The following is a 24,190-nucleotide window of genomic DNA, read 5'->3' on the forward strand; positions in this document are numbered from 1 at the left end:
TGACAACACTGGTATCATACATTGTGCTTCTTTACCCCAGAGTCTAATATCTGATATTTTTGATAACAAACTCCGCAGCTCATTATTCACGCTAGCGCCATCTTTGATTTTTAATGGGAATGACAACGAGGCTGTGAGACTCCTAGATCACATCTGATTTCCCACAACTCATGTTGTCTGGAGATTTTTGTATACTAAATGTCCTTGGACATATATTGTATAAATGTTTTGTCCGCGGAATGATAAAAAAATAAAAAATAAAACCTACTTTAAACTGCAGTACAGGCCATTGAAGAGACTGTAAGTCTATCCCTTCCAGCCTCGTTGTCATTCCCATGAAAAACAAAGATGGCGCTAGAGTATACAGTGGGTGGAGCCGTAAAGTGACACCTATCTGTCGCAAAATAACTGCGTCTTCCCTTATAAAACATCAATTTATCGTAGTAAACTCCACACATAGTTCATTCCAAAAGGACTGTTTATTGTAAAACATGTTGAAGATTAGCGGACATGCAGTCAATTCATTAACGGATGAGTTGTGTCCTCACAAAAGCAGTTTATTCAGCACAATGAAGCATCTACTCGATAGACATCAATTCAAAAAGAACTGCCTCTTGTCTCCTCCCCAGTGTACCGCCCATAGAATGTGTACGCCGCGTTAGGCTATTTTAGGCTAAGCTTGTAGGCTCCCCTAGAACAGCTCTGTTAATATATTATATTTTCCAGCAATGGGAGAAAAGTGTCATACGTTGTTCCTGTCGGGCTCCATATGGTTAAGATTAGGGTGGGGGCGGGGTTAGGGCATTTGCTGCCTGCCAGGAACAAATTGAGGCCTCTTTGTACAATGGGCATATTGTCCCGGTTTATCTAGCTAAAGCGAACGCGCGTTCTCGAGTTGATTGACAGGTGATGTCTATATCTAAAAGGTGATTAGCACTTTTATCTATTTTACCTGTAAGGAGGGACTTCCTTTTCTAAACCCGTTGGCCGTTCCAATTTCTCCCATTCATTTGAATAGAAGTGGTCCGTCTCAACAAAATAGTCTCTGATATAATTTTACTACGAAAAAATAAGTGGTTTGATCACACTAACGTTTTGTGGCTATACTTAAATTTTGACACAGTATTTTAACGTTTACGGACTGGCCCCATTCATTTCTATTGCAAGTGCATCACTGTAACAGATTTTTGCAAAAAAAAATTTTTTTACTCTAATTTGTAATCAACAGAATGCCACAAATGCTGTCTGTTGTCAGCTCAACTTGTACTGAACCTGGAATATTCCTTTAAGTGGGTAGTGTCATAGGAATCTTATTTTCACTTTCACATTGCTGAACTGACTCAGCTACATCTAAATAAATCTGCCCTTTTAAATATCCCTGTTTTTGTAACTCTCCTGGCCTGCCCTTCAATCAACATTATTACACAATTTGTCAATTGAGCTTAACTTGAACCTGGATCATTCCTTCAAAAACAACATTTTCTGGACAACAGGCCTCAGAAGCATAACTGTAGTTTATTTGCAATGCTTCTCAGCCCAATTTGGCTCACACAGCCAACAGAAGAGATGCTCGATTCGGTCCATTCATCTGCCTTCCTCTAACGCATCCTTTGCTGACAATCCTCCTATATTAACTGGAGAACAATTTCAAAAACAATACGCTCTCTTGAAACAAACAAGTTCTTTCTTCCTAGAAAATAAATAGCTACCCCCAAAAGTACATTTTCACAGAATAAGCTCTACAAGTGAAGGGTTAGCAAGGTACAATTGGTTAAAAACTCCACTATGAATATAAGATCTTGTTGAAGCCCAGGAGAAAGTTCACATTAATTTCAAACATTCAGTTCATAGGCATATAATAAACTCTTCTGCACACGCACACAGTGGTTATAACCCATTCACACACACATTTTATACAGCCAACTGAAAGGGGCTCAACTTGAATAACCTAGCATGACCTAAACAGAATACCAACTGCTTATGTTATCAAATATTTCTTTTTTTGTCAGCATCAAAATAAGGTCACACAGAATAATCGTAGAAAAAAAAAATGAGGACACATTGATTAAAACACAAATCTGGGTTTGTTTTCCTTTAAATCCGGTGACCCCGAGGTGAATGACAAGGCTGAGAATAGCAAAAGGCATACTGGAGACAAATGCACTGACAGGAGTATTCTCTCGTCACAGTCATTCACGGTTGGTGGCATTTGTGCATGCTCTGATGATGAATGAGTCAGACAGGTCCTCACTGTAACTTTTAACTTGATGAGTTCATGGAATAAGAAAAGGCCTTGAGTTTCAAAATTTGAAACTTTCATCATTGATACTGTCTATAGTCTCCAAATGAAGACGCGGGCATGGAAGCGGGCTCCTCTGCAAACTGTGGGCCTGTAGAGAAAACATGACGACGATTTAAAAAACGTCCTTGTGTTTGCATTTTATACATTTTTAAGTCTGTCTGTGTATGTTATCCATCTTGGTCAGTATGACAAACCAAATGGATATCTTGGCACACTTACCAGTTGGGAATTGTGATGAGGCAAACCTTGTGAGCAGAATTCCTGCACCTTCTATTAATGCAAGCAGTATACCTCCCATTGCTGCAGAACCAACCATGGCCACAGGCCCATCTGCGATGAAACAGAGTTGATTAATACCACAAACACAGTACAAATCAAACACAGGCCATCCTTAATAAAAAAAAAAACTCAGGGTTCCCACTCTTTTTGACAGATTAATTTCCATGCCACAGAGATTATGCTCAAAGGTTGCAATTTTTAGCTGATGAAATAGGGAAAAAATATATTCAAAACAGGAATTTCCATAACTTTTAATGATTTTATAATATCCATGGCCAATTCATTTCCAGGCCTGGCAATCACAGTTTTAAATTCCCTTATGTTTCCAGGTTTTCCATGACCGTGGATGCACTTTGAATCCTCATAAAATGGTACTGCATTTGCACCTAACTCAACTGATGCATAAACTACTCACACTGCATCTGTGACCATATCGTTATCCACTCATCTTTGGAACTTACTTCTTGCTGCTAAAATGGCTCCTGTCATGGCTCCACTTGTGATTGAGTTCCAGGGATCCTCTTTGCCCCTCACCTTCACCAGCCCACAGTCAATCATGGAGAAGAGCCCACCCCACACAGCAAAACTTCCTAATCACACACAAAAGTTTGTTGTTTTTAAGTATTGTAAAGCAAATGCATATATGCATGGATTATAAGCAAGCAGCCAAGAGACGTGATGTTGGCTTGTGGTCAACCATTTTTTTCTTTTTCTTTAATGGCTGACATTAATATCTTAAGAGCAGAGTGGCTGCTGGCTGATGCTGATACATACAACTTAATAATAGCAAATAATACAAAAAATTGCTAAATTCAAAAGGAACAATTCACCCAAAAATGAAAATTCTCTCATTTACACACTCTCATGCCATCCTAGATGTGTATAACTTATTTTTCGACTGCTGAACACAAGCGATGATTTTTAGGAGAATATCTCAGCTCTGTAGGTCCATACAATGCAAGTGAATGGTGACCAAAACTTTGAAGCTACAAAAAGCACATAAAGGCAGCATAAATGTAATGCATAGGACTCCATGTCATCTGAAGCAATCCAATCGATTTTGGGTGAGAACAGACCAAAAAAATAACTCCTTTTTCACTAGAAATCTTCTGCAGTCTACTTGACGATCATGGTTTAAAGCTCGATTACACTCCCTTGCGTCATCTAGCAAAAGTGTGATCAAGCTTGAAATTATGATTGTGCCTAGAGACTGCAATGGTAAGAGTACTGGTACAGTGAAGAGTAATAATTTGGTCTGTTCTCACCCAAAACCAATTAGAAGACATGGATTAAACCACTAGAGTCATACGGATTACTTTTATGCTGCCTTTAAGTGCTTTATGGAGCTTCAAAGTTTTGGTCACCATTCACTTGCATCGTATGGACCTACGGAGCTGAGATATTCTCCTTAAAAACGTAATTTGTCTTCTGCAGAAGAAAGTAAGTCACACATCTGGGATGGCATGAGGTTAAGTAAAAAGAATTTACATTTTTGGGTGAAGTATTCCTTTAAATACTTAGTGCTTATTTTACACAATATTTACTTAAATTCACCAAAAAAAATTTATTGAAAATGTGCACTATCCATTGAATGGGATGTTGGTGGATTTTGGAACTGACATTAGGTGAAATTACCACTTATGTTAATCAACCTATCAGGCACAGTTGTTAATCTCAAAATAACTCTTATATACGTAGCTTTACTGAGTGAATTCTATTCATAAAGTTTATTGTCCTCAACTACCTTTTGTTTTTAATTTGCCTTTGTTCCTTTATGCACAATTACACTCAACATCTCTTCTCATGTCTTTTGTGGCAAATCATCTTTGAATTTTGTAATGTACCTCCAAGTTGTGGAGCCCTGGTCCTTATGGCTGTCAAACTTCCCCTAAGTCTGTGATTTATTCCCTAAAGAGACAAAAAAACATTTAATTATGTCTCTGCACTGGTACACACACACACACACACACACACAAACAAACAAACTCTCCATACACTTCCATGCATTTTATGGATTTTATACAGATCTAACGATAATTTCTATCCCCTAAACCTAACCCTCACAGAAACCTTTTTGCATTTTTACATTTTCAAAAAGCATTGTTTAGAATGATAAGCCATTTCCCTCTTGGGGACCACTTGCTGGGCCCCACAGTGTAGGTGACCTCAGGTTTTACTATCCTTGTGGGGATATTTGGTCCCCACAATGTAGCATGAACATGTATACACAACCCCCCCCCCCCCAATGGAATCTGTACTACAGGCAGTTAAATGGTAAGTTACATTAAGACTGCTAGAAGAGTTGCATTACTCACAACAGGAGAGTTTCTAAAGCCTTTGACGGCCTGAAAGATCCCTCCACCAATGGCCCCCATAGTGAAGGCGCCCCCACAGTCGTCCACTATCCTCCAGGGGCTGCAAAATAAAAGTACTGGTCATCATGATGATGATAACAACACTAATAGTACATGCTGTTCAACTCTACTACTAATGATACGACCCTTACCAAAAGTTACTGCAGTGATACCATGATACAGTGTAGAGGTGGGAAAAAGTATCGTGATATTTTTCCTCGTGATATTGTATTGATATTTGCACGTCAAATAACAATATTATTATTTACATTTTTCCACATTAATATTGTGGTGATTGTGGAAAATTCTCTTTGCCAAATTGATCTAGGAATTCAACAAGAGTCCCTTAGAAGCTGCGGTTATCATGCTTTACACAATCACCCTCCCTAACTAAAATATACCACGATTTTACAGTAGTAACATTAACTGAGGTATTTTGACAAAAATGTTAGTATAATATAAAACAGGCTAACCTTTTAGGTGAAATAAATTACATTTTTGTGTATTGAAACTGTGTTGTAATAAATAATGTTTTTAAAGTGTTTAGGCTACTGTTGTATTCATAAATAATTTATTTTTAGAAAGACTAGCTACATTGACCTAACCACATAAATAAGGAGCCAATATGGTCTTATATTCTTATGGCTTTGCATTGTACATAGATATTAGGAAATAAACTGGCTTTGTTTTGTAAACTGGCACTTTTATATTAATTTAACAATGCATTTGGTGGAGGGCCTGGGTAGCTCATTGAGTATTGACGCTGACTACCACCCCTGGAGTCGCGAGTTCGAATCCAGGGTGGGCTGAGTGACTCCAGCCAGGTCTCCTAAGCAACCAAATTGGCCCGGTTGCTAAGGAGGTACCTCCGTGGATCGTGGAGAGTAGCATGAGCCTCCACGTGCTGTGAGTCTCCACGGTGTCATGCACAACGATAAGATGTGATAAGGTGCATGGTCTCAGAAGCGGAGGCAACTGAGACTTGTCCTCCGCCACCCGGATTGAGGTGAGTAACCGTGCCACCACGAGGACCTACTAAGTAATGGGAATTCCAAATTGGAAGAAAACGGGATAAAAAAAACAAACAATGCATTTGGTGATTTGGAAACAATTCTCTTAAGTCCAATGAAGACGAATGAGAAAACACTGAGTGAAATATCGCAATATCGTTTTGAATCGCACTACTTAAAAAATAAAGAATCGCAATAATATCGTATTGTAACCTAAATATCGATATTATATTGCAATCGCCAGTTACCTTGAGATTCCCACCCCTAGTACATTGATGCCATCACATTAATATCATTGTACCTTAATAGGGTACTACCACGGGGCTAAAAGGCACATTTGATGCGATTTTCTCCCAAAACATTAATTAGCAACAAAAAATTACCACAGCACTTTCCCAAACATCTGTTTGGAAATCCTGATCCATGAGATCATTGTGTGTATGTCTAAAGGTTGATTTTGAGGCAATCTGATATAATATTTAATACTTTTTTTAAATGTTGCTAATTTATGTAGCTAATGAAAATCCCTGAAATTATTAAATTGCATTTATTTTGAGACAAATACTTATGTTATTTTCAGTTTTGCTCAAGTAATAAAAAATAAATAAATGGAACAATAGTGTTTGAGGTAAAAACTAAAAAAACCATGTTGCATTGACTTGAGACCTCCATTAAACACATTATTTTTCTTAAGTGTGGGGGGAATGCCAAATGTTTTTGCAGTTAACAGAAAATGGTGATTTTGAACAAGCATTATCTTAATTTGTTACTCAAAAAAGCATCTTGAAGTCTCAAAATGATTTGCATTAGTTGGCAAATTTTGCCCTATTACTCCAACTCCAATATCTACATTACATCACTATAACCCCCTTGGCACCTTTTCTTATAAACACCTAATTTTTATCAAAACAACCTTCTGTTATTATGTATTTTCACATAAATTATTATGTTGCTCTATCAATATTCAATAAAAAGACATCTATTTTTTTTTTTTAGATCTTGATACATATTGTGACCAGAAAAAAGCGAATTTTTCTTAAGGAGTGCCTTTAGCCCCGTTATAGCCTTTATAACATAATATAAACTGAATTATTACCATAGTTATGTACTAAGATATATATATATATATATATATATATATATATATATATATATATATACATACAGCTGTGCTCATAACTTTGCATACCCTGGCAGAAATTGTGAAATTTTGGCATTAATTTTGAAAATATGACTGATCATTTTAGGATAGTGATCATATGAAGCCATTTATTATCACATAGTTGTTTGGCTCCTTTTTAAATCATAATGATAACAGAAATCACCCAAATGGCCCTGATCAAAAGTTTACATACCCTTGAATGTTTGGCCTTGTTACAGACACATAAGGTGACACACACAGGTTTAAATGGCAATTAAAGGTTAATTTCCCACACCTGTGACTTTTTAAATTGCAATTAGTATCTGTGTATAAATAGTCAATGAGTTTGTTAGCTCTCACGTGGATGCACTGAGCAGGCTAGATACTGAGCCATGGGGAGCAGAAAAGAACTGTCAAAAGACCTGCGCAACAAGGTAATGGAACTTTATAAAGACGGAAAAGGATATAAAAAGATATCCAAAGCCTTGAAAATGCCAGTCAGTACTGTTCAATCACTTATTAAGAAGTGGAAAATTCGGGGATCTCTTGATACCAAGCCACGGTCAGGTAGACCAAGAAAGATTTCAGCCACAACTGCCAGAATTGTTCGGGATACAAAGAAAAACCCACAGGTAACCTCAGGAGAAATACAGGCTGCTCTGGAAAAAGACAGCGTGGTTGTTTCAAGCAGCACAATACGACGATACTTGAACAAAAATGAGCTGCATTGTCGAGTTGCCAGAAAGAAGCCAATGCCACAAAAAAGCCCGGTTACAATATGCCCGACAACACCTTGACATGCCTCACAGCTTCTGGAACACTGTAATTTGGAGTGACGAGACCAAAATAGAGCTTTATGGTCACAACCATAAGCGCTATGTTTGGAGAGGGGTCAACAAGGCCTATAGTGAAAAGAATACCATCACCACTGTGAAGCATGGGAGGGAGCTCTAAAGGCACGGGGAATCTTGTGAAAATTGATGGCAAGATGAATGCAGCATGTTATCAGAAAATATCATCGAGCCGCTCTGGGGAGATCTCAAACGTGTGGTTCATGCAAGACGACCAAAGACTTTGCATGACCTGGAGGCATTTTGCCAAGACGAATGGGCAGCTATACCACCTGCAAGAATTTGAGGCCTCATAGACAACTATTACAAAAGACCGCACGCTGTCATTGATGCTAAAGGGGGCAATACACAATATTAAGAACTAAGGGTATGCAAACTTTTGTACACGGGGTCATTTCATTTTTTTCTTTGTTGCCATGTTTTGTTTTATGATTGTGCCATTCTGTTATAACCTACAGTTGAATATGAATCCCATAAGAAATAAAAGAAATGTGTTTTGCCTGCTCACTCATATTTTCTTTAAAAATGGTATATATTACCAATTCTCCAAGAGTATGCAAACTTTTGAGCACAACTGAGATATATATATATATATATATATATATATATATATATATATATCACACACACACACACACACAGAGTTCTGGAAAAAAATTAAGAGACCACTACAAAATGATCAGTTTCTCTGGATTTACCATTTATAGGTATGTGTTTGAGTAAAATGAACATATTTGTTTTATTCTATAAAGTACTGACAACATTTCTCCCAAATTCCAAATAAATATATTGTCATTTATGAACATATGTGAAAAAAAGAATTTCACTGTATATGTTCAAATGTATAATGTGTGATAAATAAATATAATTATAATTATAATTATTATTTAGAGCATTTATTTGCAGAAAAGGACAACTGGTCAAAATGACAAAAAAGATGCTGTGTTTTCAGACCTCGAATAATGCAAAGAAAACAACGGTTCATATTCATTTTTAAACAACACAATACTAATGTTTTAACTTAGGAAGAGTTCAGAAATCAATATTTGGTGGAATAACCCTGATTTTCAATCACAGCTTTCATGCGTCTTGGCATGCTCTCTACCAGTCTTTCACATCGCTGTTGGGTGACTTTATGCCACTCCTGGTGCAAAAATTCAAGCAGCTCGGCTTTGTTTGATGGCTTGTGACCATCTATCTACTTCTTGATCACATTCCAGAGGTTTTCAATGGGGTTCAGGTCTGATCCTCCACCTGGTCATCTAATGGTTAGACGGAGACCCGGAGAGGCCTACAAGCCACAGTGTCTCGCATCCACCGTGAAATTTGGTGGAGGATCGGTGATGATCTGGGGGTGCTTCAGCAAGGCTGGAATCGGGCAGATTCATCTTTGTGAAGGACGCATGAATCAAACCACATACAAGGTTATCCTGGAAGAAAACTTGCTTCCTTCTGCTCTGACAATGTTCCCCAACTCTGATGATTGTTTTTTCCAGCAGGACAATGCTCCATGCCACATAGCCAGGTAAATCAAGGTGTGGATGGAGGACCACCGGATCAAGACACTGTCATGGCCAGCCCAATCTCCAGACCTGAACCCCATTGAAAACCTCTGGAATGTGATCAAGAGGAAGATGAATGGCCACAAGCCATCAAACAAAGCCGAGCTGCTTGAATTTTTGAGCCAGGAGTGGCATAAAGTGGTGATTGTATGGCGCCTTGGGCGAAACCCGCTTCAACACACCCCCAATGTTGTTGGCTGGGGGGGGGTCTATGTGGATGCTTCGTGCCGCACCTACCCCCCCCCGCAAGATGCTGCCCTGGGCTACTGCCCATGTCGCCCACGCCTAAATGCGCCACTGGGAGGAACAGCGTCAAGTGGGAGCCACTGGACCCCCAGAAGGTGCTGATGCCTCTACTGCACATCAAATTGGGCCTTATGAACCAATTTGTCAGAGCTCTAGATAAGGAATCATCAGCCTTCAAGTACCTTCAAGACTTCTTCCCTAAGCTGTCTGAGGCAAAGGTCAAAGCCGGTGTCTTCATCGGACCACAGATAAAGAAGTTTTTTGGATTCATATGTTGTTTTTTTCTGACTTTATGTGAACCAAAAGACACAAATTCGCCTGTTTTCTCATTGAAAATAGGTACATTTCAAAATATCACTGTCCTGGTCACAAAAGCAAAGTTTGTGGGGAATAATAGCCATTTTCTATGCTTTTGAGGCATAAGCAATTAGGAAATAACACTTACTACCCAAGAACCTAAATTGTGTTACATAGTGTAATTAGTAAATCCAGAGAAACTAATAATTTTGCAGTGGTCTCAATTTTTTCCAGAGCCACACACACACACACACATTACATGTACATACATGGTAATACTATGGTATGTAAACAGTTATATAAACGAATGAGGTGTATAAGCATATCTAAGCATTTCTCTAGCGGTGAATTTGTTCTCACTAATTGCTGTGTTTACTAACCATACTAATCACATTTTCATAAATAAAATAATTAATTAGAATTAATTAGTTCTAGTCATTGAAGCATTACAAATGTACAATAAACACAGCATAAAACACAAAACCAACAGATCACGAGTGCCGACAGAACAAGGTCATGTGTGGTGTGACAGCATGAAGCCTCCACTGAAGGACATCGTGTTGGTAAGCATGCATCAAACCAAATATTTGGCAATAATTTGGGCGTCAAACACTTTGACAACGACTCTGATCGCATGAATAAATAAAGGAAATTATAAACATTTTGTCAGCTTGGAAAAAAAAATACATGTTAAGAATGTAAGAAAAAAAAATCAGTTCTTTTAAGCTGGCTGCTTACCACGGCTCCCTCGCGTACTCCTCCATTTTGTTCTTTTCCTGTTCCCGGTGACGTAATCAGAACGTGTTGCTTCTGCGCATGACGTCAAGAAGTTCGTGTGCTCTTTTGAGTGTAGAAGTTCCTCTACTGGCAGAACAGTTGATTATTGCACAGAACTGTGAAATGTAAAGCTCTACCCATCAACAACAGGGGTGTAAAAAGTAGTGAGAAATCAAAGCCTACTTTAGGTAAAGTATGGGTATTTATTGGATCAGCATTTTACTCAATTAAAAATATTAAAAGTAAAGCTTAGCTTTTGAAATAGACTGATGAGAAAATATCATGTTGCTTCATTTCATCAAAGTAACTTGAAAACACAAACTGTCAAACGCAACAAGATTAATCATTAATACATTAATTAATGTAAATGTCTAGGACACACAAGGTGTTAAACTAAAACAAATGTCCTGACGCTTAGTCTATTTATATTTATCCAACTCTTCTGCCATACATTCCCTTGCATCTGTATATAACAGATTTGTATTTGTATATTGTACATATATATATATATATATATATATATATATATATATATATATATATATATTAGTCTTATTGTGTATTTCTATATAAACTTATATTTTCTATTCACTTTTTATTTTTATTCTATTATTATTATTATTATTATTATTATCTCTGTCTTGTTGCTGTATTGTTTGTGCACTGGAAACTTCTGTCACCAAGACAAATTCCTTGTATGTGTAAACATACTTGGCAATAAATCTCATTCTGATCCTGATTCTTCTATTACCTGAAACTGTTAAACGTTGACACTGTATTATAGTTGTTTAAAAGTAGCTACAATGTAAACACTAATGATTAACTTAAATAAAATCTAAATTGTTGACTCAACTTAAGATTTTTTTTTTTTACTATTCTTACTACTAGTTTTAATAAAGTTACTGTTACTCTCTAAACCCTAAAGTTGTCATTACTAAAAAACAATCAAGTGGTCCTAAATAAACAGGACTTGAAATGTTACACATGGAATCAATTATATAGCCTATGTTTGGTCAAGTCAAAGGAACTTATGGAGAAATATTATAATTGTTATAAAAATGTATATAGTTTGAATTCTTATGTCTATTGTTGTTGTTTTGTTGTAGTTAGCTGATAATGTGTCTCCATTTTTCTGTACTCAACTGTTCTTACCAAAACTGCTAATTTATGTGCACTCAGAAGTACTGAGAATCCAATGTGCTATATGTATAAGACGTGCTATAACTCAATTTAAATAATTACATTAAAATAATTATACTTTAACCACATGAGTTAAAGGTGCACTCGGTAACTTTTTCTCGTGTCATTTTGGACTTACAGTGACACCTAGTGGTGTGGAAGCAGCATCATTCAAAATCAATAGTTTTCAGTTACAGATGCCATTGTAGAAATTCACTATTCACAATCAGCCATGAGTAATTTAATCCAAGAGTGATAGTGTCCAATGACAAGACGGTTACTGAGATTAAGCGAGTAGTATTCAGCTGGTCATGTGATTCTAAAATGGCAGCCCCCATGAGGGCGCCCCTCCCCCATGTAGAATAAAACAGCTTTTATAAGGTTACTGGTATGACTAGAGTCCTCATCTCATGTGAGCGGTCATGATTTTTTACATATTTGAAAATTACAATTTATTTCTTTAGGAGTAAAACTTTTTTAATGGGGAAAAAATTGCTGAGTGTATCTTTAAGTTTACTTGTTAACTGAACTTAAGTTTATTGTACTTGAGCCAAATAAGTATGTTAACTTAGAAAAAGCATGCAAACCGATTGCCTTAAAAATCTTATGTCAACTAATTTGATTTTACAGTGTACTTTACACATCGTCTAATCAATAATGAGATCTACATCCTAGTGAACCTAGGTTCTACATACATTACATAAGCTGTTGCTTAAAACACATAAAATGTCTGTCTTTCTCTCTCTCTCTCTCTCTCTCTCCTGCCTTATGTTCGCTAGAGCCATTGCTCTAAGTCAGACAGCCTGTTGGCTATGTTCCCATTATTAGAAAGGGGGAAAGAATGAGCCTGCATCGAGAAATGACCAAATATAGAAATTTCACGAGTGCAGATGGTTAGTCAGAGGCAATCAAAATATAAACAAACTACAAACTTGCTTTGATTCCAATCAACTTTCAGACTCCGAAGGAGAAGTCCATTTCAAAAGGACTCAGACCGTTGAGCAACTGGCTCTAGTGAAGCATGGTGCTTATATCCAACTAGTAATCTAAGAGTTTGCAATACAAGCATCTGCCACTTATCAGAAGATTATACTTGGGGCCAGGCGTCAAAACACAATCAAGTACAACCTGTTGCCCACCCTAAAGATCAAGATGCCCCCCGTTTACATTTTGCTTGATACTGCTTATTTTCATTAAGCATAATAGTCTGTTGAAAGTTTCACTAGCTGTGAAAAAAAAAAGAGATTGTATTTATACAAGCATGAAAATTTACTGAATTGTCTTCGAAGAATGTGAGGTGCATTAAACTATTGGTGCAGAGATTACTTCTGTTCTCAGTCAAAGGTAAAACTTAATTACATAAAAATATTGTTGTTGAAAATGTTTAAAGGAAAACTTTTTTTCAAGATTAAAGTTTAAAATAAATATTGTATGTTTATGCACGAACATCCAGCCCTTTCCCCTAAGTACTATAATTCGTAAACATCCTGTTCTCTTTCATAAAGACACACCCTTTCAAGATATAAGGAATAAAATAATCTCTGCTTTACAATACTTTTATTTATATAATTTGGGGTTTTTTAAATTAGAATTCCCTCTTTATTCCCTGATCAGCAAATGCTTTCGATATAGAGATTCCCAAACCCAAAATAACAAGATAAAATCCAGGAGATTGTTTTTTTTCTCACATTAGTAAATGCAGTCAGCAGTGAGAAGATCCAATTCAGCTGCAGAAACAAAGCAAACAAACATCTTCTCCACATTTAAACTGTTCCAAACACACACACACACACACACACACACACACACACAAATCTATCATTTGAAATGATTCATTTAGTGCAAATGACGAGCAAGGAATCAACTCTGCAGTACCACAGGCCATTTAAGCCTCTGAGCATCCTTGACTGCACCATGCTTCCATTCTTTTCTACAGTCCAGTGTATTTTGTACAAAGACTCCTGGGCAGAAGCTGCGCATTCAATGGAAGATCACCATATACGAGTCCTTGCCCGTCTTTCATACAATAGGGCAGCAGTAAGACTCTGTCTGGAAGATTCTGAGCGTTGATCTTCTCAAGGTCTGTGAGATGTCTGTCCTTTAATTCCTGTCCTTTTCCTTCAGCCACATTAATCTCTCTCTGCACTGCCTGCTTATTGCAAAAGCTTAGGTACTGCAACCTGTACAAAAAAAAAAAAAAAAAAAAAAAGATCATGCCAGTTACTCATAACATTCTCTCAGGATAGGAGGATTTTATTTAAACATCTGTGTATAAAGAATATACAGTATGCATTTGGCAAAACTGAAAAAAATAAATACAAATAAATTATCAATTGAAACTGTTATTACCTTTTTGAGCTGTTTGATATTGCTGCCCCGAATGGATGCTAGAAGTTGATCCCTTGAGTTTTGCATTCCTCCTCTTCCTCCAGTCCTATCTTCAAGCTTCCTCTTTGATATAGGTGTCAGTGAGTTCTTCAAGAATTCTCCATCTAGCATTGGAGGTGGAGGTGGTGGGGGACCTCCTGGTGGTGGTGGGGGAGGTGGTCCACCACCAGTTCCACTGCCCCATTTCTTATGTGTCAACTTAGGGGATGGGGCAGGTGATGGTTGAGGAGATGGCTTGGGAGAGGCTCTGGGAGAGCCTTTACCAAAGCCAGTTTTTGGAACTTCTAATGAATATTTCTTGTCTCCAGTGCCTTGGGCTTGAGCCTGCTTCTGTTCCTGCAGCCGCTTTTGCCGTTGGCGGTCCATGTTGCGACTGAGAATATTGGTCATGGTCATACGAGGGCCAGCTAGCTCAAAATGGTAGCCTAGTTTCAGAAGAGTAGTGTTCTCTTTCAAAACTTTGGTCATCTCCATCTCAGACTTACCTCCACAGATGTGCCGCTGGTTGTGGAAGCGTAGCTCAGTAAGAGTGGAGTTGTGCTGGAGGGCGTAGATTAGAGCCATGATGCCTTTGCTAGTAAGAAGATTGGAGTCCATATTGATGCTTGTGATGCTTTTGTTACTGCGTAAGGTCTCGGCAATGGCATAAGCCACATGGTCATCGGCACGGCAGTTAGCCAAAGAAAACGTTTTGATGTATGTGTTATTTTTCAAGGCCTCAGCAAACTGAACTAGCGTTTTGGTTTTTATGACCTCAGAGTTGTTTAAATTAAGTTCAGTCATCTCCGGATCATTGCGGCAAACTCTCTCCAATTCTTCATCGAACATGCTTGCTGACTCTTCCTCCTCTTCGCTCTTACTTTTTGAAACGCTGTCTGATATGCAGTTTCCAATCTTCTCCTCGATGGATTCATGAACCTCATTTGCGACCTCATTGTGTTCCTGAACATCCCCTCCTCCCTTCATCTTCATGTTTTCTCCACTCCTTTGTGCCTTTTCCTGCTCTGTGCCCTCTTTCCCCCTTTCATTTGACTTTATTACTTGTTTTACATCCTCATCCTCCTTCTCTTCTTTCAACTTATTGTCCTCTGTCTTGTTTTCTACAGCCTGATTTTGCTTTTCCTCTAACCTGGAAGTATAGCTTTTTGTCTTGTTCTCCTCTCTCTTCCTAATCTCTTCCTTTCTCTCCCTGTCCTTCTCCTCTTTCTCCCATATCCTAGAGATCATCTCCTTTGTTCTGCTTTCTCCAGACTGACTTTTCCGACTGTCTTCTTTTCTGTTTTTCTCTTTACTATCCTCCTTTTTATCTTGAAGCTTGGATATTAATTCTTTGGTTTTGCTGCTGCTGCTACTTTTCCTTGCCTCTTTTCTATCCTTGAGTTTACTCCAATCATTTTGTTCTTTTTCCTGCACCTCTCCTTTCCTCTCACTCTCCTCGTCCTTTTTTGAAAAGGGAGATGGGCCGACTTTGCCATCTTTAGATCCCTCTGTGAGCGTGCGGTTCCTGTCTTCCATTCTGCTGTCACTTTTCGGGCAGGAAGAGGAGGTGGTAATGCTGCTTTGTCTCTGAAGTCCTCCATCTCTGCTGTCAGACCAGGAGATATTTTTCTCTTGGCTTAGGCCCATTTTACGCAGGTACTCTTGTTTCCGACTCTCCTTCTTGGGCTCTCCCTGAGGATAAGACATATCCGACGGACTTACTCATGGACAAACTCATAACTCACACATGCAATGGCCTGCTTCCCTATGAATTGCAATTTTTAGGGTCATATATGAAAGTTATATATGGGGGTGGAAGAACTACATATCAACACTAAAATGTTCAATTCTCAGTCAGTCACCACTTTGACACAGACTGTTTTACAAAAGTTGTATGTAGTGCATGCACAATGAATGTTTACATTATGCATTCTAGAGCCAGTTGTTTCACAGTGGAGATGTAAACTTGCACAGTGGCTAAGTGTTTGATTTGTGAGCCACACCGTTTTGCAGTGGAAAGCTCCAGCCTTGGCTGACTTATCCTTAAAAGGCAGGGAGCAAAGGAGCAATCAACCAAGGATTTCCAACAGAGCCATTTAACATCTGCAGAGACTCTATGGATGCATAGAGTAATTTTTGCTCCTTATCTTTGAATAGAAAAATATATAATCCAAAACTGCCCCCACAGAAAAGGCCACAGAACATTTGTCTATATCTAATGCCACTCTGGAAGTTTCTACGTCAATGGAAATATACATTGGCATAGCCATCCATCACCCCTCCCACTGCCTCATTTGTAGCCTAAAAGTTGTGTATTAAGTAAAAAAAAACAAAAAAAAAAAAACTGGTTAAACCCGTTAACCTGTTAATAACCCAGGACTAGGATTTATATATATAATTAAACAATTATTACATTATTAAACAATATTAAACACATTAAATATTTTTCATACCTCGGTGGACAGGTTTCTCTGAAAGCAGCTTCTGAAATCATCAGCCTGGCTGCCCAAATGAGAATCCTTTTTAACAGGTGCGGTTGGTTTTAAATCTGTTTGGTCTACAGTGACTATTTCACTCGGATCTGGGTCTGGAACGACCGAAACCTCTTTCTGCAACTCCTCCATTTCTTCGGGCGACAGGTTCGACAGTAAATTGTCAAGGTCCGGGTCTTCACTCACCTGGCGCCCGGTTTTAGTGAGCCCCCTCACCTTCCTTCTGGACATAGTTGCGTTACACAAATTATCCTTGAGTTTGACTCAGACTTCTGTTCAATTTGCTGAAGATATCTGTATGTTTTCACACTTCTTTCACCTTTGGAAAAAATCCATTAAATAACTGAGCTGTCAGGAGAGGATGGAGTAAAAAAGTCAAAATGAACTCCTGGATGTGAAAGAAACTTGAAAGCAGCGGCGTGAGACGAGATGGACTATCAGCCCAAGTTTGTGGTGCTTGGACATTCCTTGAAATCCACTGTGAAAGCATGCCCATATTTAGATGGGGATACATAGTCCTTTAAAGGCAATTGGGAAGGCTACGGTTTACTGAAACTCAAAAGCATCCCAGAAACAAACTGTTACTTACTATTTGTCACCAAGGAAATCAGGGTTCTTAGAACACTGATAGTTTGTCTTCTGTGATAGAGTGTTATACTCTAATAGAAGTAGGTTAAAAAAAACTATAACTAGAATAAATAGTTTCTGGGTAAATCAGTAAGAGTTAATTTTTTTAAATTGGTTTATTAGAGTTTTTCTCAATCGATTTGGCACATTTACTGAAACAAACTTACAATTGTCAAAACTCTAAGTACAATCCTCACATCACATGGTACATTCAGCACACCACTCTGTGACCTGCAAAAGGTGACTATTCAAGAATGAACTCATGTTTCAAATGCAAATAAATCCATCAATGAATAAATCATTGTCATCAAAACAAAAGGTTCCTTTATCATTGCTTAGACCAAGACAGTCAAAATGCAAAGATATCTTGTCAAATGACAGTGTACTCTGAAAGTGTGATAGTTACCCACTATGTAATATTGTCCAATTGCTAACATTGTATATGTAGGCAGCTGAATAGTATTGATGTCAAAAAGTCATGGCACACACTATACTTTCAACAAAACGTTTATTCAAACATTTCTCATCATTGTATGTACACACTTTACAGCCAACCGAAAATATGTAAAGAAAATAACTCCTCAATGGGATTTAGGAATGGGGAGTATGGTGGGAGAAACTAAATCAGAAAACGTGGGTGGGCAACAAACCAACCCGACTGTATTTGAACGATGGAAACTTGCGTTGTCCCAAACTATAACATACGTTGGCAAGTCATTTCTTACCAACCCCCTCTCATTCTCAGGAATGAGATCCCTGTAAAGAGTTTCCAGGAAACTGAGGAGACGTTGTGTGTTATAGGGCCCAACGATGGGTGGCTGAGCACACCATTCCCACATATGTCAGCACACATTTTAATGTTCCCTCCACGCTGGGCTGGCACATCAACAGTGGCTCGGTGACCAATAATATTACGGCCACGTCTCCTGACTTTGGTCAAGTTGAATCCTGCCTCATCAACATACACAAAAATGTGTTGGGATTCATCAGCCTACAGCTCCATCACTCTATAAAAGACAGTCAAGCAATTTAGGAAATAATTTACAGTAGATATTGTAAATCATACAGTTACACTTATCCCACATTGTGTAACATTCTGCATATACAGATTGTACTTGTCAATACTGAAAGACAAGGGAATTACAGCACTGTGTAATGTACAATGAAGAATTCTTATCTGTACATACTGGTACCTCATCTCCTTCACTCTCTCACAATTCCTCTCAAAAGTTACCTTGTAGAGTTGCTTCATTGCAATCTGATTTCTCTTCAGCACTCTATCAGTTGTGGAGAGGCTGATGGTGTTGACATTTTGAAAGATGCCGTCATCTTGTATGACTGCACTTTTAATATTTTTAGTCTAATAGCATAGTTTGCTATGACCATATTACAAATTTCAAGTTCTTGTTGAGCAGTGAAAACTGATCTTCTGCCACCACCATGGGGCAGACACTCAATACTAGACAGAAAATACAGCGCAGTAAAGTCATTGTATTCTACATACAGTTGTGCTCAAAAGTTTGCATACCTGGGGGCCTGGGTAGCTCAGTGGTAAAATACGCTGGCTACCACCCCTGCAGTTCGCTAGCTCACTAGTTCAGATCCCAGGGTGTGCTGAGTGACTCCAGCCAGGTCTCCTAAGCAATTGGCCTGGTTGCTAGGGAGGGTAGAGTCACATGGGGTAAACTCCTCATGGTCGCTATAATGTGGTTCGTTCTCGATAGGGCGCGTGCCGAGTTGAGCATGGTTGCCGTGGTGGATGAACTCATGAACTCCACAAGCGATATGTCTCCGTGGCAACGCGCTCAACAAGCCATGTGATAAGATCCGTGGGTTGACGGTCTCAGACACAGAGGCAACTGGGATTCGTCCTCCACCACCCGGACTGAGGCAAATCACTACGTGACCACAAGGACTTAAAAGCACATTGGGCATTTCAAATAAAAAAGTTTGCATACCCTGGCAGAAATTGTGAGATTTTGCCATTGATTTTGAAAATATGACTGATCATGCAAAAAAAACTGTATTTTATTTAAGGATAGTGATCATATGAAGCCAATCACATAGTTGTTGGCTCCTTTTTAAAATCATAATGATAACAGAAATCACCCAAATGGCCCTGATCAAAAGTTTACATACTCTTGAATGTTTGGCCTTGTTACAGACACACAAGGTGAAAAAACATTTCACAATTTCTGCCAGGGTATGCAAACTTTTGAGCACAACTGTAAATTATATTGCAGTACAATATTTGATTTCACACCTGTTTTCTCTCCTGAATGTCTGGACTATTGATGACACCGTGGACTGGCCCAGATTAAGCTGCACTCTCCGACCAGCCTCTGTCATACTTAGGCCATGGTAGATGACATGGTCTATAATTGTTGCCCATATCTCATTTGAGATTTCTCTGTGCCTTTGCCTTTCTGTGCCCCACTCTCACTCTCCCTCTTCCTCTCACCATACACTCCGCACTCTAATGCCCCTTCCTCTTGCACGAGCAGGCTCCATATTCCACAGCTTTGAAATTCAGTCTTACCCTTGCAGTATAAATGTGTTTGAGAACTGATAGGTTATGAGTTTTACCTGTCAGCTAAATTGGGCAGCATTTGCATTTGGATGCTCTAATTTGTGTGGAAATTGAATTGTTCCCCATCTAGCCTAAGTCTATCCATCTGACAACTATTACAACAATACCACATAACTATTATGTATCTAATATATGTGTGACAGGTTATTGTGATTGTTGGTTGTTCTATTTAGTATGTAAGGATTTACGCAATGAACATGTCTATAATTGCATTTGAGAGTAATAGCAAATTAATGCAAACGATTTTGATCTGCAAGGCTTACTCAATGCATTTAGTGCCAAAGCAATTATAAATGACAATAGTCATGTGAACAAATGACCTAATGTTCATATAGTTAGTTATATATTTTGACGAAGTTTAATAGTCATTCGACGATTGTGCCAAAGCAATTGAGGAAAAGCTGTAATGTATGATAAAGGACTAGTTCACCAAAAAAATCATTTACTCTTTACCCTCATGCCATCCCAGATGTGTATGACTCCTTATCTTCTGCAGATCACAAAGATTATTAGAAGAATATCTCAGCTCTGTAGGTGAATGGTGAGCAAAACTTTGAAGCTCTAAAAAGCACATAAAGGCAATATAAAAGTAATCAGCAGTCTCCTTGGTGATCATGATTTTAAAGGGGTCATGAAATGCTCTTTTTTTTTTTTTTTTTATAGTTTTATTCTCTTCCCTGAGGTCCACTGATAATGTTGGTGAAAAAAATTTTCTCCATCAAAACAGTCACGTGAGAGTACGCTGTGCACGTTTGGCTGCTGCTTCTCACTGGCGTTCCTGAGTTGTTGTTTTTTTATCCCCTTTTCTCCCAATTTGGAATGCCCAATTCCCACTACTTAGTAGGTCCTCGTGATGGTGCGGTTATTCGGCTCAATCGGGTGGCGGAGGTCAAGTCTCAGTTGCCTCCGCTTCTGAGACAGTCAATCCACGCATCTTATCATGTGGCTCGTTGTGCGTGACACCGCAGAGACTCCGCATGTGGAGGCTCATGCTACTCTCCGAGATCCATGTGCAACTTACCATGCGCCCCATTGAGAGCGAGAACCACTAATCATGACCACGAGGAGGTTAACCCATGTGACTCCACCCTCCCTAGCAACCGGGCCAATTGGGTTGCTTAGGAGGCCTGGCTGGAGTCACTCAGCACACCCTGGATTTGAACTTGCGACTCCGGGGGTGGTAGTCAGCATCAATACTCCCTGAACTACCAAGGCCCCCTCCTGTGTTGTTCTTGTGTTTTGATTTTGTTTGTTGTTTTGATTATTATACTGTTATCTATGCCTTCAACTGATCAACTTTATTGAATTCTGCTCTCATTTGGATTCTACGCTGTCGCGGATTTACTTGCTGGACTACACTGAACTTTTTGATCACTGTTGACTGTATTTTGAACTTTGCTCTCTTGGAGTCTTCACTGTTGCTAACTTGCTTTCTGGACTTTATTGAACTATTTGTGCGCTGTTGACCATATTTGGACTGCACCGGATCACTCTGGAATATATCTCTACCTCGAACTCCCCACATACCCTGGACCCTTTACCACATGCACTGCCTCAAACACCGTCGGCGAACTCGCTGACCACTGTTTATCCCTGCTGGTTTAGCCGGTGAATAAGTCTCCACTCTCTCATTGAGCTGTGTCTGGGTGTTATTCCCTGGGAGTTCAGCTAATGAGATAGTCTGCACTCTCTCCTTGGTTGTGTTTGGGTGTTTTCTGCTTGTCTGGCCATGGCTAACATGGTACGACTCATTGTAGGGGTGTAAATTGGACATTACAATCTTGAATCGATTCTCTGGGCCTGCGATCTGATATTTGCCGATATTATGTGTATGATTTTACACAACCAATTACATGTTTTTTTTTTTTGCCCTCAAATGCAACTAAAATATAATTGTATTATTTTATTCAGCTCTCTGTATACACATTGGGACATCCACAACAAAATAAGGTACTTCAGATGTTGGAAAAAATTATACAGATTAATAATATAAAGTCACACACAAGTGATCATCACTCTAATTTTTCAGTTTAGTCCAGTTCAAAATACCCATCTTGGCTACAACTTCCACAGTTGTAATGAAACATTCTGTTACAGTTAACTGGGATAAATGTTAGTAAGTGTGTTGATGTGTAGATGTGTAAAGTGTTATAACTGATGCTGGAGCTGAGCAGGTGTTTCTCTTTCCCTCGTTAGTGCTGTTCAGAATGTCTGCGTTGTCAAGATATTTCACATGGTTGAACTTCTCCATGGTACTTTAAAATAGCAAATTGTCATGTAAAATTCAAATGGGTCGCATGTGCAACGATATTGATGGAAGCTCGAATTAATCGTGCATGTGAGCCGCTCTGCGTTTGTCACGAGAGCTCGCATTTTAAGGAGTGTCCGGTTGATGCGCTCGCACGGATATGGCAAGCCAAAGGGCTCAGAATACGCTGTAGCCTAATCGCGTTTTCATCCAAAACGCCGTATTTAACGTCGTTTTAAAGGACCTTGGCGCCGTAAAATACGCCGTAGTGATTGCAAACGGCGTAAAAACCGCGCGAAAAACGTTAAACCGCCGTATTTCACGCCGTTTTCCTGTGTGTGCAAAGCGCCTCTTTAAACGCCGTTTGGATTGCCACACGACGCCGTTTAAAACGGCGTTTTAGTTGCACAAATACGCGCGTTATTTGCGTTGTTTTACTTATAGTATAATAAGTCCCGCCCGCTGATTTCCACAGCAAGTTTGAACTTTTCTCACCCAAACAATGAACTGAGTCAGACCAGACAAGTTCATCGCTGCCAAACAAATGTGCCTGTGTGAAGTAACTTTGATATAGCCTATGCACTTCTACTAACATGAAAAATATTGTTAGTCTGCTTTCCAAATGAAATGCTTGCTCCTCTTTGTCAGGGACGATTCTAGGATTTCAGTCTTAGGAAGTTCAGCCCCCAATGAGGGTATATGATGAAATATTTAATATCCATTGCAGTATTCCACTAAAATGCATAGATGGGTAATCACTTGTGAGCAGAGGTGATTTTATGGCTTCACCTTAGATGCGATAAGACTTTATAGACATGCAGTCTAAAAGCAGAATATGTAGCTTAGAGGTTTAGTCCTATGCCGTCAGTGTGAAACTGTGAAAGAGTGCAGGTTTGAATCTTGCTTGACTTATTTTTTATTATTATTAATAAATTACAGTATTAAAAAAATGTCTATCGATATTTACACGTTGTATCGATAACATTGGATTGTTGGTCATTGGATCGATGCATCAATTAAGTAGGTTGTGTCTTTGTGTAGTTGGTTCTTGTTCTCCGCTGATCTCCGCCATGCCTTATGTATAACAGTGAGCTTTATTGGCCCTCTGCTAGCCATACTAGTATATGTCACTGTGGATATGGCGCATGAATATACCTCATCGCAGCTATGTGGTCTTAACTGCTATTCCCGATAAGACTCTGTTGTTTATGATTATTGTATACGGCTTGGGATTACTAGATGTCGACGCTATGTTCACTGTTCTGTGAAACGTCATTGGAATTTACATTACTCTTCTCCTACTTTGACTCTGTCTATCTGGTCATCCTGCTCTAACCTCAGATTGTCTTCATCATGCACTTATCGTGGAGTTAATGTTGGCTTGCTACTAACCCCAGTCAGACTTGAATCAGTCAGTAGGCCTGCTATGGACTACATGTCCCCATGTAGTACTGGTGCACTTTTAAATGTTCGCTCATTGACTGGCAAAGGCAATATGCTCAGAGATGTTATTATTGACAATAACTTGGACATACTCTTCTTAACTGAAGCTTGGCAAACAGCAAATGATTACATGTAACTCAACTTGATGACACTGGAGGGTTACACCTTCCTTGCTAAGCCCCGAATCCAAGGCAGGGGTGGTGGCTTTGCGGTCGTCCACCGACATAGTTTTAAATCGACTATTGCTGATTTTCATGACACCCTATCATTTGAATATCTCTGTATTTGACTGTTAAGGCATACCCCGTTGCTTGTAATTCTAATCTATAGACCACCTAATAGAAACCCAAGCTTTCTTTCTGACCTTTCGGTGAATTGATTACTCTAGCCTGTGCATCACATAAAACAGTGATAATGTTGGGAGA

General features: G+C 38.8%; 2 protein-coding genes across 2 annotated transcripts; both read right to left on the reverse strand.

Annotated features, from left to right (window-relative positions):
* Nucleotides 1–779: 779 nt before the first annotated feature.
* LOC127428223 (mitochondrial import inner membrane translocase subunit Tim17-A) lies at nt 780–10,948 on the reverse strand. The gene is made up of 6 exons (XM_051676422.1): nt 10,781–10,948; nt 4,897–4,996; nt 4,426–4,489; nt 3,043–3,171; nt 2,522–2,632; nt 780–2,390 (listed from the first exon to the last, which is right to left on the reverse strand). Exons 1-6 carry the CDS (start codon nt 10,804–10,806, stop codon nt 2,320–2,322), a joined length of 501 nt encoding a protein of 166 aa, XP_051532382.1. The 5' UTR covers nt 10,807–10,948; the 3' UTR covers nt 780–2,319.
* A 353-nt stretch (nt 10,949–11,301) lies between these two features.
* Nucleotides 11,302–17,316, reverse strand: LOC127428211 (leiomodin-1-like). Its single transcript, XM_051676404.1, has 3 exons — nt 16,819–17,316; nt 14,348–16,057; nt 11,302–14,178 (listed from the first exon to the last, which is right to left on the reverse strand). Exons 1-3 carry the CDS (start codon nt 17,086–17,088, stop codon nt 14,152–14,154), a joined length of 2,007 nt encoding a protein of 668 aa, XP_051532364.1. The 5' UTR covers nt 17,089–17,316; the 3' UTR covers nt 11,302–14,151.
* Nucleotides 17,317–24,190: the final 6,874 nt, after the last annotated feature.

Source organism: Myxocyprinus asiaticus, chromosome 37 (assembly GCF_019703515.2).
Source record: "Myxocyprinus asiaticus isolate MX2 ecotype Aquarium Trade chromosome 37, UBuf_Myxa_2, whole genome shotgun sequence".
Classification (NCBI taxonomy): domain Eukaryota; kingdom Metazoa; phylum Chordata; class Actinopteri; order Cypriniformes; family Catostomidae; genus Myxocyprinus; species Myxocyprinus asiaticus.